The sequence below is a fragment of the Arachis duranensis genome, chromosome 8 (genome assembly GCF_000817695.3).
Source record: "Arachis duranensis cultivar V14167 chromosome 8, aradu.V14167.gnm2.J7QH, whole genome shotgun sequence".
Classification (NCBI taxonomy): Eukaryota; Viridiplantae; Streptophyta; class Magnoliopsida; order Fabales; family Fabaceae; genus Arachis; species Arachis duranensis.
In genome coordinates this window covers 29,662,447-29,679,894 of record NC_029779.3, presented here as the reverse complement: position 1 = coordinate 29,679,894, position 17,448 = coordinate 29,662,447, and the positions used below count along the sequence as shown (strand labels likewise).

Below are 17,448 nucleotides of genomic sequence, written 5' to 3'. Positions count from 1 at the left end.
ACAGAGATCGGTAGCTCTAAGTACTCGCACACCATCTCGAAGCAGCGGATGGATGCCCAGCTGTTCGGATGTAATTGAGATGGTGCCACCGAAATTCGGTTTAGGAGACTCATCTGAAAGGGGAAAAAGGGGATGCGAACCCCAACCTGGGTGAACATGGCCTTGTAAAACCAGATCCAATCGGCAACCCGAGGGGCATTAAAATTAATCTCATAAAGCCGCTCGTGAGGGGCGGGGACATAAACATCATAGTTCGCCTCCTCGTCGGTACCCCCACAAAGATACTCGGCCGGGCGAAATTCCGTGAGCTCCTCCTCACCCATCTGATTGGGAGAGTTCCTGAGGTCGGAAACCACCCACGCATACGGGTCGTAACCCGCGGCGGAGCTAGAAGCTCGGCTAACGACACGAGGCATACCTACAGTGGGGGCACCGCGCGGTTAGTCCGTGAGGTCGGAATCCAGGAAAAACCCAAAGAAACCCCACGTGCCATGACCACAAGGGGGACCAAACAAAACCGAGACCAGAACAATGACACAAACCCCCCATGACACACCACAGTCAACAAAAAGAAAATGCATCCATGAAAATGCGTCCATGAACAACAAGAAAAGAGCAAGCACAGGAAAAACGCTCATAACAAACATGCAAACAACCATTGAAGCGAAAGGAAAAAGGTGGTTACCTGGATGAATCGAGAAAATTCAGATAAGGACGAAGCGCACTGGAGCAATGAAAAGAACTTCTAAGAGATGAGAGCGCAGGAAGAAGGAATAGGCAATATGATCAGAAAAGCAAGTAGAAGAAGAACAAAACGTAAAACTGTTTAAAACCGCTTTAGTGGAAGCGCGAAAGGCCTGGGGGCAGAACAGTCTTTGCACGCGTGGGTTTTTTCGACCCTTAATGAGCATTTAATGCCCCTCGCGAGAAATGAGGCGACAAAAGAACGCCCCGAATTGCGAACGGGCACGTATACGAGTAGCGCGTCCCTCATACGAACGATCGACCTCGCGACAACAGAGAACTCGCCTCCAACGACCCATACGGTCGATTAAAGGCACGTGGAGGCACTGTAACGGCCTGGCCCAGGTCGCTTACGGGTCAACCCGACCCACTGAATACCCGACCCGAGCGGTCGGTCATATGCAGCTCACTACGCGACCCGGACACGCGTCCCTGACAGCTCTCCACTGAAGCTGTAAGGAAGCTTCGAGGAAGGTGGGCCTGTCCTTGTAGGGCCCACCTCTGACACAGTATAAATGGGGAAGGACCTGCCCTTCCCCCAAGGTACGTCACACTTTTCCACCTAACCATTTTCCCGCCTGCACACTAGCTGACTAGAGCGTCGGAGTGTCTTTGCAGGTGGCACCCCCCACTCTCCTTCCACGACAAGTGCTCGGCTACTCGGCAAGCCCAAATCTAGCCCAACCGTGATCGAGGCGTTTTCACTCCCTCCAATTACCACCCGATTTGTCCGGAAACCGACGACCGAACATTAACTTATAAAAACTTTAGAACACCAATACATTTACCAATAAATAAATAAATGAAACAAGTTTGTACCTATGAAAAATGAATAAATTATTATTTTTACTTATAAAAATAAAAAATATTGATAGATATACTTTTAAATAATCTGTTTTCATGAGTTATGGATGTTCATAAATAAATTTATTAATATATTAAATTTGTATGAATAAAAATAATAATTAACTTGATAAATACATTAGATTCCTTTTATTGGACTAATAAAATACATAATTTTAAACACGTGCTTACTTTATCTACTTTTATTTTAAAATGAAGAATCCATAAATATGTCACTATTTTATTGCATAGCAATATTTTTTTTTTTTTTGGACTAAGGCCTAGGCCAATACAACCCAAGCCCCAATAGAACTCCTAAGTTGCCACAACAATTCTCATTGTGCAAGAGAGGCGCTGCACTTTCCTTTCCTTGCAGCAACTTCCATTTCCCAATCTGATTGCATACTCATTTCCCAATAGATTTGGGCTGCTGTAAATGATGGGCTTGAGGAGACGCCTCACTGAAACTAGGCCACTAGTGTTATTCTTCTCGGTCTCATTCTCACAACTCTTCAGTGTTCGCCCTCTTTCTCCAATCTCCACCATCCCATTGATTTTTGACATTTGTGTTGTTTCTGAAATCAATCAAATCACAGCTTCTGTTTGATGCATCATCTATAATCCAATCTCATCTTCCGCTGCGGATTCAATCTTCTTTTCCGCCGGTGGTGCCTCTACTCTCCTCCACAATACTGGTTCCAATTCTCCCTTTCTCCTTCTAGTTACTTCCGAATCTCTCATTTTCTTTGCAAGTGTTCCAACTTCAAGGCCGCTATCAACCCCGTCCGCTGTCAACTCCCTCCGCCCTCCGGCAACAGCAATCCAGTACCGCAGAACACCATATCACCTCGTGTACAACTCGTCAATTACATAGGTTATGCTCGAGCTAGTTATTCGCACATACTGCATAGCAATATTGAAAAATTCTTTTTCTTTTCTTTGATCTCTTTAGTGTATTTTTTTTTTGGTAAATAAACGAAGCCATAGTTCAAATTTTTTTCCCCTTTGGCAACTACCCTTTTTAATTGGGCTCCTAGAATCTTCATAATTAAAATCCAGTCCCTAAGCCAGAAATAAACGAACCCAGCCCATATTCCAAGAGGCCCAATATATATTTAAATGGCCGAAAAATTAACATTATAAGGAAATATTATTAAAATAATGGTCATAAAAAGTTGGACGTTGGCTCCAACCTTCCAAAATTTGAAAACTTCAATCTCAAACGGTCCCCGAACTTTAAATTAAATACATCCGAACCGTCCATCAAAACCACTCTGCACCGTTTGATCACAGAATCTCTTTCTCTCTCCGCCATTTCTACCTTCCAGTTTCATATTTCACATTTCCCGTTTCCCAATTCCACCACTTACTATAGTGAACGAATTCGTCCCTTCCTTTTTTTTTCCCGTTGAAAATTTTCCACCGGAATCGTTCTCTGTCTTCTTCTTCGCGATGCCGTTTCTGTCGGAGGCCGCAAGCGCCATTAAGAGCAGGTTCGGGTTCCACCACCACCCTTCCTCCGATAAGATGTCGCTAGTTCAGAACACTCCCGATCTTCTCAAATCTGCGGCCAAGGACAGCGTCTTTCAGAGCTCAGGGGTTCGAAGCATCGGCAACTGGGATAACGACGAAGAAGCTTCCTCCGCTGCTACTTGCAGCACCGCAGTTGCCTCCGCTCAGAGTTTTGAGTTATACGAAGATCCTTCTTTCTGGAAGGAGCACAATGTGCAGGTACAATATTGCTTATTGAGTATTAATCAGTAGTTTAGTGAGTAGGTGATGGTTTAGAATTTTTTTTTAAATTTCAAATAACTGAATCTCATACCTTATAGTACGGATTTTTTGCTAGTAAAATTCAAGCTAGTTTTGTAATTCTTTGTGTACTTCAATTTATTTGTAATCGTAATAATATATACTTAGGATGGATTTTGACTCGATGGGAGCTTATTTAGATTTTGACTTAATTTTTTGGTCTAGGTTATAATCAGAATGCGCCCTCTAAGCAATGCGGAAGTATCGGTACAAGGGCATAGCAAGTGCGTAAGGCAGGAAAGTTCTCAAACAATTACTTGGACTGGGCATCCAGAGTCTCGATTTACTTTTGATCTTGTTGCTGATGAGAATGTTAGCCAGGTAGATTTTTCTTACATAATTTCATTCATATTGTAGAAATAGAATTTGGTTGTGCATTTCATATTTTGATAGTTATATATGCATATATCTTTGGTCCCATTTCTATTTATTGGTTCTAAGACTGGGTTTTGAATGAATTATTTGCCAGGAGAAACTTTTTAAAGTAGCTGGTTTGCCAATGGTAGAAAACTGCATGGGAGGTTACAACAGCTGCATGTTTGCTTATGGCCAAGTGAGTCTTTAGTTTGCTCTATTCCAGTTGGTTGCAAGGTTATATGTATAGCAAATGTTCTATATTTTGACTTTTTTTTTTAAATTTATTTATTTATTAGTTATGTCTTTCAATTCTAATGTTCGTATTGTCATAAAAATGAGAATATGTGATACTTTTGTGATTTAGACTAATTATGAAATGTGACTTATGTGATTGATGGAGCTAACCTCATTGTTTGCTGAAAATACTGATTATGCTTGTAGACCGGAAGTGGGAAGACTCACACCATGCTTGGTGATATTGAGGGGGGAACTAGAAGACATAGTGTCAACTGCGGGATGACACCAAGAATTTTTGAGCACTTATTTTCAAGGATCCAAAAGGTAATATTTATTGAGGGTTTAGATGCCATGGGCTAAGCTTATGCTTCAACTGTAGGTTGGACGAATATCATGTGATGAATATTGTTTCTATGTTATGGCTATAGGGTTCTATTAGGAAGATAAATATTCTTGCTGAGATAGTCATCCATTAAGAAATCTTCTTTTACTTGTATATTTTTTATCAAACAATTATGCAGTGATCATTAAATCATCCACTTATTGTTGATCTTGCCAGTTCTATATTTGAACCTTTTATATTTAATTTGGATTGATTAAGGACATCCATATTTTTGGATGACTAATAAACAATATATTGATATAATTGTTATGTTGCAGTATGACCATTCATACATTTATGGTAGCAAGGATCTAATTTTAGTCTGTATTGCTCTAATGAACCAGGAAAAAGAGGCCCGGAGAGATGAAAAGTTAAAATTTACCTGCAAAATTTCTTTCTTGGAGATTTACAATGAACAGATTCTTGATCTTTTGGACCCATCATCTAACAATCTACAGGTATTGCTAACCATTCATAAAAAAATAGCATCTCCTTAATTTTTAAATCGTCTCTCTTATTTCGGAAATACCTTTTCTTTCTCTGCTCTGTTTCCCAAAGTATCTATTCTGCAGTAAAGTCGATTTCCATATCATTGGAGGTTCCTCTGAACCTAAGAAGATAATAAACACACAAAAGTTGCTTGAATATGACCTACTATTTCAGTGTTTCTCTGAATATTTTTAGAAGAGTTTTAATACATCTATTGAATCTTATTCATCTAAAACTACGTGGCAGATAAGAGAAGACATTAAAAAAGGAGTTTATGTGGAAAACATCAAGGAAGTCGAAGTCACTAATGCTCGAGATGTCATTCAGCAACTTATTCAGGTCTGTGTTGATCTGGAACATTGTTAACATCAGCAGTATTGATTTTGACTTGGTATTTTTAGAAACATTTAGTGTTTCGTAGTAAGTACCTACTATGCTATTCCAAAATTTTCACAATTCTTTCTAGATTTGTTCAATGATTTTTGCACATGGAATCCTATTCTTTAATAGGCATGATTGAAAATAACGATAATGTGATATTATTTAGGGCGCCGCAAATAGAAAGGTGGCTGCTACAAATATGAATCATGCTAGCAGTCGTTCTCACAGTGTATTTACTTGCAACATTGAGAGTCAGGTGACTAATATTGATGCTTTACATTTTATCTTATTGGATATTTATGTAAAACAGATAAAAAAAGAATTTATTTATTTTTTAATTTATTTTATGTTCTTCAACGATATTCTGAAAACTTAATTAACTTGTCCATAGTGGGAATCTCAAGGAGTGACTCTCTTTCGATTTGCTAGACTTAACCTTGTTGATTTGGCTGGATCAGAAAGGTAAGCGGATCGCAAGATTCTATATACCTGTTTGTGTATATGTTCTAGATTAGCAAAGTCAAAGTCCATTTACTTTGTTTAATACCCATATGGCTAACATTATGTTTCTATTTTGATGACAAAAGGCAGAAAAGTTCTGGTGCTGAAGGGGAGCGCCTCAAGGAAGCTACTAATATCAATAAGTCTCTTTCAACCTTGGGGTTGGTTATCCTCACTGACAAGTTTAAATTACATTCTATTACATACATGTGTTTCTATTGTTGTGTTAGTGTTACCCTAAAAAAATTAATTGGGTGATATACCTGCAGGCTTGTGATTATGAACTTAGTAAGTATATCGAATGGGAAGTCGCTGCATGTTCCGTACCGTGATTCAAAGCTTACTTTTTTACTTCAGGTCAGTGGTGGATCTTTCTAGCTTCACATTGCTTTGGTGGTGCATCATACTTCCAAATTAGATTCTGTAGATTAGAGGCAAAGCATATCACTGGTTACAAAAATAAAAAGCAAATAGTTCTTGTGCAAGTAACTTTGATTTGAAGTCCAGAAAGTAACTCTGTGATTGAGCAATAATAGATTCGCTATGGAATAATTACCAAAGCTAATTACTATTTTTGAGAGGATCTTAAATTTTGCAGTTGAAGAAATGAATGCTTGTATGCTAAAATACATGTTTGGTAGTTCACTAATTATTTTTCCATTCGAGAAATTGTTTGCTAAAGTGATCATGGGCATCACATTAGAAACAATTAACTTATAATAATCAGTATTTGGTCTCTCCCTTTCAGGATTCTCTTGGAGGGAATTCAAAGACGATCATAATTGCAAATATAAGCCCCTCCATTTGGTCAGCGAATCTCCTTCCTCTATGATCTAAATATTTTTTTATAGCTTGTTTTCTTGGTCATTAACAATCTCAAATTTATATGCTGTACCCTTGCAGTTGCTCACTTGAGACATTAAGCACATTGAAATTTGCACAACGCGCTAAATTTATTAAGAACAATGTATGTCTCTCTTCAAGAGCTCCTTTATTACTGTACTTTTGATTTTCAGCCTACAAATACTTCTCACGAGAGAGCTGATTAAACAGTGTTGATATCTGTTTAAATCTTTTAATAGAGTCTTACTAATTTCTATTCATATTGTTGTCTATTTTTCTCCAGGCCATTGTAAATGAGGATGCATCCGGAGATGTCATTGCCATGAGAATTCAAATTCAACAACTCAAGGTGCTCTACTTTTGATTTATCCTTTTTCCATTTATTGTCTAAATTCTATCATAGTCATTTCTAATGTTCAAGCGTCCTCGTTCTCTTTCGCTTAAGCTAATTTACAAGAAATGTTGATATAATGAAATTCTTGAACAGATATCCAATAAATTAGCATATTTGTAAAGCTTTTATCTTTTGGTTTTCAGAAAGAAGTATCACGTTTACGGGGTCTAGTTGGAGGTGGAGAAATTCAGGACGTTGAATCTTCAGTGATCAGCTTTCCAGGCTCTCCAGGATCCTTTAAGTGGGAAGGCAATCATGGATCATTCAGTCCATTAACCTCTGCTAAAAGGATAACTCCCGTAGGGATTATTTTTATTTTCTTTTTCCTCGGTATGAAAACATATCTTGTTTCTCATGATTCTGTACTCATAAGGATACTTACTGCTTTCAGAAAAAAGACTATGAAATTGCCCTTGTTGGGGCCTTTAGGAGGGAAAAGGAGAAGGATATGGCATTGCAGGCATTGAAAGATGAAAATGAAGCTGTCATGAAGCTGGTATTGTGGAAAACAATATATTTGCCACTTGATGGTTTGTTTTGAGTTTTATGTTTGAATGAGAATAAAATTTGTGTTATTGTCTAGAGGTTTTGTATGGGTCTTCACTCTTCAGTATATTTAACATATGATTTTCTAGTATTTTAATATATCAAAAAGTCTTTATTCAGAATATTTTTTAGGATGTAAATGTATAAATTTAATGGTTGCAATATGGGATGAAAATCAGGCCAAACAAAGGGAAGATGAAATCCAAGGTCTAAAGATGAGGCTACGTTTTCGAGAAGCTGGGATAAAGAGGCTTGAAGGAGTTGCTTCTGGAAAGATCTCAGCTGAGACACACTTGCTGAATGAAAAGGAGGAGCTTCTGAAGGAAATTGAAGTCCTGAGGACCCAGGTGGACCGAAATCAAGAGGTGACCAGATTTGCTATGGAAAATCTGCAGCTGAAGAAAGAAATTGAAAGGCATGTTTTTATTGCATATATAAAGATGGCTCCTTGTTTTACTCTTTTGGTCTGTTTTGTCTCCTGTGCAAACATAAATAGCTCAATTTGGCTTCACAACTAAAAGAATGCTTGAGATTTGGAAAGTTAGCGGGTGGCCAAAGCACAAAATTGTATATTCAAGCATGAGACAAACATAGCACTTTAGATACTATGTTTGACATTTAATGAGGAACAACATATAGTATAGCGTCAGAGTAACAATGAATTCGTGTGATCAATAATGATTTTCTTTTTTCTCTAAACTTTCATGTGGTGATTGGTGATTTACTTATATATCTTCAAATACACACTACACAGGTTGAAATCATTTTCTGAGGAAGGTGAACGTGAATTGATGAATGAACAGATTATGGTACTAGAAAACCAGGTAGAAAAAAAGATTTCATAATTTACTTTATAAAGATTTTACTTTATATCTTGTAATGTTGATTGTATTTTACCCACTTGTCTGTGCAGTTGTTAGAGGCACTAGATTGGAAATTTATGCATCAAACATATCTGGTAATGCTTCTAGAGGTTTCTGGTTTAATTTTTAACCGTTGCAATGGATTACAATTTTTTCATGTTTACATCGTCATTTTATAAATTTTGTAGAACACGAAGTCAGAAATGGAAGATGTAAATGGTGATAACATTCTTGTTTCTGATCAGGTATGCAACTACACAATTTAGCTTCATGCATTATTTGTCATAATCTTGCATTTTTGAAATTTCATGCTTTATAAATGATGCAATTCTTAATATTTATTCTAGGATCCAAAATCTCGTTGGCAGTCTTCTCTCAGAGAGGAAAATGAATTTCTCCGCATTCAGGTCTAGGCAAATTTTGTTGCTACTCTTTTTTCTTTCTTCACCGTTTTACTTTTAGGTTCAACCGTTCAAGTGTCTCACACTATCACAAGTTAACATAATTTTATCTATCACAGGCTATACAAAACCAGGCCGAAATGGACACACTTCAAAAAAAGCTTGAAGTTTGCCTTCAAGAGAAAGAAAAATTAGAGAGGTATTGTTTACTCTCTCTCTCTCTCACACACACACATGCGGTGAGTTACCTTAGATAATGTGTGCTGATAAAAGTGATTTTTCTTTCTCATATTTCCTTCTTCATATTGTTTATGCAGAGGATAATTATTCCTCTTTATTGTTCTTATGCGATATAAGATATGTTTCTCCAATGCACTCACAGAATAGAATATATTACAGGGATCTTCATGATTTGACAACAAAGTTTGAACAAGAGAAATCCCAGGCAACCACAGAAGGAAGGGAGCAAATGGACCTTCCATCAACAACTGATATGCCTGTCATTAACATCAACGGCCAACAGGAATTGAAAGCAATGGTTGATGCAATTGCTTCAGCTAGTCAACGAGAGGCAGAGGCTCATGAGACAGCAATTGTGCTATCGAAGGAGAACGATGAACTCAGGGTGAAGCTTAAGACATTGATTGAGGACAACAGCAAACTAATTGAATTGTATGAAGAAGCTGCTGCTGTAGGCAGAAATGTTGATGAAGTTGGTTCAATTGTTGACAATGGTCGCCATCTTGAAACAACAAGAGAAGAGGAGAATGAACTGAAAAGCGTGGTTGAGAATCTCCAGCATCAGCTTAATGAACTGAATGAAGAAAATGAAAAGCTGATGACTTTGTATGAAAGAGCCATGCAGGAGAAGGATGACCTTAAAAGAGCTCTTGCATGCTCTGGACAAGAAAAGGTAGAAACCAGCGGAGAAACTGTCTGCCCAGAAAAACTTGTTGAAGTTGATGGAGGAAAAATACTGTCAAATGCAGAAACTGTTTGCCTGGAACGTCAGGGTAGAGGAGACACTGAATACATTGACCATCCTACAATATTTGGCCGTGAGTGTCAGCAGAATGAGGTATCAAATTGCACTGCATCAAAGTTCTCAGATGAAGTGAAATGTGCTAGGGAGAAGCTTGGAATAGTTAATGAACAAATATCAGATTGTGTCAGGAATCTATCTTCCCTTGGTTGTGTGGAAAAGGCTACGGTTGAGGTTGATAAGCTATCTAGTGAAGTTGAGGTAATTGAACATGATATTCAGGTCAAGCGTCAGAACTTTGAATCCTTGAAACTTATGCTTTCTGATGCACATGACAGAAGAACTCTAGCTGATAGAAAGTTCTCTGCACTCAAATATTCATTATCAAACCTCTCCTCATCGTTCGCTTACTTTGAGCAAAGGGAAGCAAGGGCAAGAGCAGGGGTGAACGACTTGGCATGTAATCTTAATAGAAAGAAAGAGGCACTGATTGCCCTTCAAGCTTCCAAAGAAGGGTTGGTGAATGCTCAGAAGAAGAACCAAGAATCTGAAGCTGAGGTAATAGCAAATATTGCAACCATCAAATCAAAACTGGAGGAAGAGAGTCGCAAGCGGGAAGGTGAAAAGGTTCTATTTGCAATTGACAACACACAGCATACAGACCCCCAACCGAAAACTTGGCATTTTAGTGGTAAAGCTACTGAGTTGCTGAAGCTAGAGGAAGAAAAACCGAAGTTGCAGTCAGAGATGAATCTCTCTCTAGAAAAACTTGCTGCCATAAGAAAGGAACTTGGAAATCTAAACAAGAAGCTGGCAAGTACAGAGAGCCAGATAGAAGCTGTTCAACTGGAAACTCAGCACATTTCGAGGATCTCAGAGGAGAAGGAACTCGCACTTCAACGTGTCATGAAGGAGAAGGAAATGCTCTTGGAGTTTAGAGATAATGGTTTTTCTGAAGTAGGGCATATTATTGCTGAACTCCACCAGTGTGTGTTTGAATGTGATTTAAAGGAGGCTGAAATAAAGGTTCTAGAGGAAGAACTGCAAACAGATTTTACAAGGGTCCAAGAGTTACAGACAGCAAGAATCATTGCTGCCAACAGTAAAAACAATATCCTGTCTTCAATGTCTCATTCTAGCATGTTAGTGAGGATTGAAGAGGGGATGCAGAATCTGAAGGCATTTATTCTTGAGATAAAATTGTTGTTAGATGGCATTTCCCATTCCACCTAAACCGCTGCTTTGTGTAACTAGTTTTAACCCTTAACCTTGTTTCCTTTTTTTAACGATTATAATCCTCCACTTGTAATTGTAGCATGTTTTGAATGTCCTTTCTGGATAATCCTATTTAGCATTCTTCTAAACTTGCACTTCTAAAAAATAAGTCAGTTTGTGTTAATTTTGTTATTAATTTTATTCGAAATTATCATAGTTTTTTAACACAAATAAAAATGATTTGCTTTACAAAATTAAAAGTTAATAAAAATTTATGTAATCCCCGTAAGACATGCATTTATATTTTGTTTGGTGGGTTAAATGTGTCAGACACTAGGGTGGTGTTTGAACGTTTAAACTTTAATGTGTGTATTGGCCAGAATTAGTTTGAATTGATACATCATTGCATTGTTACTAGTTATAGATAAGAATGCCAAAATGCTATGTATGTCGTTCATACATGGCCAAATTGAGGAAGTGGTTAGCAGAAGCATCTCTCGTGCTGTCGTGCATTCAGCACTGTAAGTCTGTAACCCTCAACAATATAAGTAAGTCTGTGATGTGATTCCAGCATCTTTGCATATGTGAGACCCAAATGGAACAACACATTAACACAATGTACCCCAACCAAAAGAGGCAAAGACCCTTGGATAATAAAACTAAGATAAAAAAGCCAGAACACAAATCTAATAATAGTAATAACAGCAACATTCACTCTATCACATCCCTTCTTTCAAGCTCACCCATCCATTCCTTTCTCTTTTCTCAAATCTCTTTTAACTCTTCCCAAAACATTTTCCCGGAAAACCTCATGAAATAAAAATAAAAAATAAAAAAACAAACCGGAATGGATCCTCGCCGGTGACAAAAACTCTTTTACCCCTCCGTCACAGGTTTCCTTCTCTTTGTCTCTCTTCTTCGCTTTTTCTTCCTCTCTCTCTTTCTTCTCCTCTCTGTTGCTTCAATGGGGACAAAAAAGAAAGAGAAGGGAATTCCGGCGAATCGCAGAAGCGTTCCACCTCCGCCACCTATGCCTCCTAAGCCAACCAAAATTCGACGGCGAACGAGCGAGGTTGCCGGCGGTGCGACGGCAGAGTGCGCGGCGGTGTTCTGCTGCTTGCCGTGCGCCGTTATGGACCTGCTGGTTCTGGCGACGTACAAGTTGCCGGCGGGGCTGGTGAAGAAGGCGATGATGAAGAGAGACCGGCAGCGCATGCAGAAGAAGAAGAGGACGCAGATGCAGAACAAGCAAAACGGCGGCGTCGGCGTGATGGCGCCAGAGAATGAGAAGAAGGAAGGGCTGACGCTGCTGGAGGAGCACCTGGCGACGGAGGAGGTGAATAGGAAATCGGCGGCGGAGAAGGATGATATGGAAGAAGAAATGTGGGCCCAGTTTAACGGAATGGGGTTCTGGAGAAGCACTTCGCAACGCAGTTTGCAACTGCCTCAACTAACTCAGCAAATGTCCAAACTGCAAACAGCTGGCGATGAGGATCGCGTGCGCGCGTGACATCCGTTTGAATTACACGTGTCGTAATCTCATTCGTCCTTTGAGGTTTAGATTGTCTGGATTGTGCATACATGTAAATTGAGGGGGAAAGAATCAGTTATTAAAAATCTATCTTATATTCTCACTTCAATATATATAATGTTCATTTATTTAGATAACCCAAACAAAATCCAAATGTTTGGATTGGCCTCTTACGCTCTTTTAATTTTGATCATGTAGGGAACACGCACGTTTTCCTTGTGTTTATGTATATGTCATGTAAAGTAAGAGCAAGATAGTGATGAATATGTATATGTATATATTGTAATCTGTATTTTGTTTTTTTTTTAAATAGAGTAAATATTCATTTTGATCCCTTATTATTTGATCAAAGAATAAAGTGTCTTTAATTATTTTAAAATATCATATTGGACTTATCCATCAAATTTATCGGCTATCCCTTTTAATTAGTTGCGAAACAATAACCAACTGATGTTTAAGTATGGTTGTCACGTAAAATTAATTTTTAAAATAAAAATTAATAAAATTTTTTAAACTAATTTCTTTAGCTTGTTTGAAATCATTTAACATGAAAAAAGAATTCTATTTTCTTTTAAAAAAAGAATTTATTTCTATTTAAAACTCAATTTCATGATTTGGAATGACAATATATTAACGGAATAGAATTCAAGTTTGAAGAGTGTGAAAGTTGATTTAGAAATCACTCTTTTTAGTCTGATTTACAAATGAAAGAAAAATGAGAATTAAAATTCTCAAAAGAATTCAAATCATTCATTTTCAGTTGTTCCAAAATAAAAAAAGAATTCAACTCTTGGTAAAATCTAATTCCTAACATTCCAAACAAGCTCTTAATAATATCATGGATTTAAAAAAAAAAAAGCCTTGCAGTTAATTCATGGGGTTTAGTGGTATTCATTATTTTGTCCCCTCATTTGAATTAAGCATTTTATTTTCTCTCATTATTGGATAATTTTTAATGTTTTATCCAAGGGTTTAGAGGGTTTTGTAATGAATTGGTGGATTGGACTGTCTGAGGAATTTGATGATGCTTTAATAAATCCCTTTTTATTGTTAATTGCTAAACTTTCCTTAATTACTCTAGAGTTTGTATTAGTCTATATTATGACTTATGATGTAGAGTGTGTTTTGCCAACTTTTTCCAATATCATTAATTGATTATCTATGTTCTTTATGATGCAGTGTGTGTTTTGCCAACTTTTTTGTTGTTAATTATTGCTAAACTTTCCTTAGCTGAAGCATTGTTACTTAGATTAAATGTCTTTGTTTGTAGATTGTCTTATTAGGAGGGAGTGGCTTTTTGGTTCTGCCATATGCAAGGTAGCAGTACCCAAGGTCATAGAAGTTATACGCCTAAGCAGGTTTGTGATGTTCAACACATTATTCTGTATATTTATGTTTGTCTACATACGCTTAACTCGCATTATTGAATTTTACATGGCGTCCTACTTATATCCATGTACATGGGTAGATTAGGTTTCGTTTGATTGCGGCATAAGATGAGACATAGATATAAAGACACATCTATAAAGTTATAGATATAAAATATTTGTATTTATATATTATATTTGACAAAAATAATGCACAAGACACACAAATATTTAAAAAATATTGAATAATTCTTCATTAAAAAAAAATGTTTGAAAAGATAAGAAAACAAATTTTAAAAATTAAATAAGAATAAAAAAGTAAAAAAATTAGTATTTCACAAATTGTATCTTAATATTTCACTAAATTGGAGGTATACAAATTTAATATCTTCGGGTCTATTCGTATCCTCTCGTATTCTTCAAAAATATATGTTTCACCAAACTAAACAGCAAACATGTATTTTTGTGTTTATGTCATCGCTACCTCAAGTTACTTGGATTGCAAGCATGCTACCTAAATCTTATACTAAATAAAATCTTAGTTTGATATTTTATTGCAGATATTTATTAAGGTAGTAGTAAAAAATAAAGAGAAAGAGAGATAGATTTTTAATTATAAATTTTTTACTTAAATAAATTTTATGGAAGCCAAAATTACTAGATTCTCCTTAAACGAATTCTAAAACGTAATTACCCTGTTATTAATATTATGTAAATCATTCTAGGATATGCACGGTTATATAATATGTGAATCATTTTATTCTAGGACGATTTATGCATGGATGACATAGTGGAAGAAGGCATAAACCGTGCTAGGGTCCTCAAGGTTAACAATAAAATATAAATCATCCCATCCCATAAGTTTTACGTGAATTTTGGCCAATCTTCAATAGGGTGCCACAATTTATGAGTTGAGAAGACGCTCTCCAACCTAACACGATTCACGTGGTCTTTCCTAACACAAAATGGGTTGGCACGATTTATGTTGTTAACACTAACCCTAAGGAGACGCGCTGGAACGAATTATTAAGGGAGTGGAACCTCCACGCATTGCTGCGAGTAAAGTAGAGGAAGAAGAGCCACCATTTTTGACCTTAGGGGAAGCTTTGGGAGAGAAGGTTTCGGTGGAAGACAGCCCACGACAGAGGAGGAGGTGTCTTTCTTGCCATCATTTTCATCATCAATAATTGGTGGCATCGCCTATAGCCTCTGCAAATGGATCTCTCTCTTTCTCTCTCTCATCTCCATGAATGTTGGTGCACCGTCTACCACAGGTGCTGCTCTCATTGCAAATGCGAGCTGTCCGAAGCTACGCTCATCACCCAAATCATTTGCCGGAACCGGCAAATTAGCCGCAAATGATGGGGGATGAAACAAAGGGAGTCACTGGTTGACCAGCTGGAATGGTAGTGGAACTCCCTTCTATGACGCTAGTTGGCGGATTCGGAGCGGATCCACCAAAGCTGCCATCTACGCCAACTATTCTGGCAAACAACTCCATAGCGCCCAAATCGGAAAATCTTGCTTGACTGTGGAATATAACTGATGAAAGGAAAATTGTGTGTCGGTATAGAATTTCACAAATGAATTCTCGTTACAAGTATAGTTCTAAACTAACAAACAATTCCTCAATAAAAAAATTTTATTTGTCACAAGTACAAACCCCAATAAAAATAACCGAAGTATTTAAACCTTGGGTCGTCTCTCAAGGAATTGCAGAGAAGTGTGCTCAATTATTAGTTATGGGTTGTATATTTTGGGGTTTTGAATAAGGGACAAGAAAAGTAAATAGAAACTCAAATGATAAAAAGGTCTTGGCAATGGTTGATGGTTAAGGATCTTTATCCTTGTCACTAACTACAACATGATAATTACAAGGATCAATCTCATTAAGTCATCCTCTAACAATTGAAAAAAAGTCAAATGAACTTTATCAATCCTAATCCATAAGTCCTAGCCATCTCACTAATGGACTTAGTGAAAGCTAGAGTCAATGGGCACCTATCATCAATCACTTGGACATTAGCAACTCAAGTTCACCTAAGTCACCATCCCAAGCCAACAACACAAAAATCTACTCTAACATCCTACCAAGCATTTTATCAAACACTTGGAAGGCATAAAAGAAAATCAAGATAAAATTACAAGAAATGTAAATCTACAACTACCAATTGCAAGGAAATAACAATAACAAAGCAATTAAACAATAAAGGAACATAAAACAAGAAATTGCATTAAAGAAATTTAAAATCAACAAAGTGCTCATAGACATGAAAGTGGAAAAATAGAAGAAATTAACAAGAAGAACTAAGAGAGTAAAGATGTAGGAACAAGAAATGGTAAAAGAAACTAAATGGAAACAACAATTAAAACTAGATCTAAGAAAATCATAAACTAAACCTAACCTAATTTCTAGAGAGAAGATAGAGCTTCTCTCTCTAGAAACCTAACCTAAAACATGATGAAAAACTCCAACTAACACTCCTTGGTTCATCCCCCTTCAATTCTTGGGTTCAATAGCATCAGAAATGAGTTGAATTGGGACCAAAATGAGCTAGAAATTGCTAGTCATAAGTTACTCCAAATGGCCCACGCTGATCATGCGATGCATGCGTGTGAAATGACGTGTACGCATCCCTAAACGTCAGGAAATTATGAAAAATTTTATATCATTTTGAAGTCCCGGATGTTAGCTTTCCAACACAACTGAAACCGCATCGTTTGGATCTCTGTAGCTCAAGTTATGATTGATTAAGTGCGAAGAGGTCAGGATTGACAGCTTAGTAGTTCCTTCATTTCTTCATGAGTTCTCTATTTTTACATGCTTTTTCTTCGTTCCCTTAATCCAATCTTTGCTTTCTGAACCTGAAATCATTTAATAAACATATCAAGGCATCGAATGGAATCAAGGTGAATTAAATTTAGCTATTTTAAGACCTAAAAAATATGTTTTCACTCTTAAGCACAATTAAAGGAGAATTTACAAAATCATGCTATTTTAGTGAATAAATGTGGAAAAAGTTGATAAAATCCCTCTAAATTCAACACAAGATGAACCCTAAAAATGAGGTTTATCAATAACTCACATATCATCATCGCCCAGCATCTCGTATTTTCCAAACTTAATATAACATTGCCTCAATGATATAGGAATACGAAAAAATAATTGCTTCATACGTTTTTTGCCACACTTTCCTGCCTTCTGTAATATATTACTATGTAATTCCATAAAAAATGTTTACGAATTTACAAACACACCTATCTATTTTTTACTAGAGAATACAACACCTTCACTTATATTTTCATCAATCTTTTTTCGATGATGAATTAACAGAAAAATACTCTTAGCCATCTCTCCCTAGACTCATAAAAGCTTCAATTGTGATTTATTTACGCCACACTCGTTTATTTATAGATTTTTTATAGTCATAAACCATTCTAGGCTTCTCAGGGTTACTACATTGCATGTGAACCGTGACAGGTTTATTAGGTTTTGTAAAGATAACGTAAATTGCGTTGGAGTTGTTAGGATTTTAAATGCACATTAATTGTGGCAAGCC

General features: G+C 36.9%; 2 protein-coding genes across 2 annotated transcripts in view; one reads left to right on the top strand and one right to left on the bottom strand.

Moving 5' to 3' along the window:
• The window catches only part of LOC107461962 (uncharacterized), a 9,902-nt gene extending 9,486 nt beyond the window's left edge, over nucleotides 1–416 (bottom strand). Inside the window, exon 1 of the mRNA XM_021130159.2 lies at nucleotides 33–416. Within this exon, the coding sequence (XP_020985818.1) occupies nucleotides 33–416 (384 nt within the window). The remainder of the gene's footprint in view (nucleotides 1–32) is intronic.
• Nucleotides 417–1,984: 1,568 nt separating this feature from the next.
• On the top strand, nucleotides 1,985–11,174 carry LOC107462052 (kinesin-like protein KIN-12E). Its single transcript, XM_016080612.3, has 22 exons — nucleotides 1,985–3,318; nucleotides 3,565–3,720; nucleotides 3,869–3,952; nucleotides 4,198–4,317; nucleotides 4,720–4,833; nucleotides 5,111–5,203; nucleotides 5,412–5,501; nucleotides 5,637–5,707; nucleotides 5,833–5,907; nucleotides 6,016–6,103; nucleotides 6,495–6,553; nucleotides 6,650–6,713; nucleotides 6,873–6,938; nucleotides 7,127–7,282; nucleotides 7,375–7,479; nucleotides 7,709–7,944; nucleotides 8,284–8,353; nucleotides 8,443–8,487; nucleotides 8,581–8,637; nucleotides 8,740–8,799; nucleotides 8,913–8,992; nucleotides 9,193–11,174. The coding sequence occupies exons 1-22, from the start codon at nucleotides 3,040–3,042 to the stop codon at nucleotides 11,006–11,008; spliced, it is 3,984 nt and encodes a 1,327-aa protein (XP_015936098.1). The 5' UTR covers nucleotides 1,985–3,039; the 3' UTR covers nucleotides 11,009–11,174.
• The last annotated feature ends 6,274 nt before the right edge of the window (nucleotides 11,175–17,448 follow it).

Coding starts and splice junctions, on each gene's coding strand:
- LOC107462052 (XM_016080612.3), top strand. CDS start 3,040: ATGCCGTTTCTGTCGGAGGCCGCAAGCGCCATTAAGAGCAGGTTCGGG. Junction 3,953..4,197: donor GCATGTTTGCTTATGGCCAA/GTGAGTCTTTAG, acceptor TTATGCTTGTAG/ACCGGAAGTGGGAAGACTCA. Junction 6,939..7,126: donor TTCAAATTCAACAACTCAAG/GTGCTCTACTTT, acceptor TTTGGTTTTCAG/AAAGAAGTATCACGTTTACG.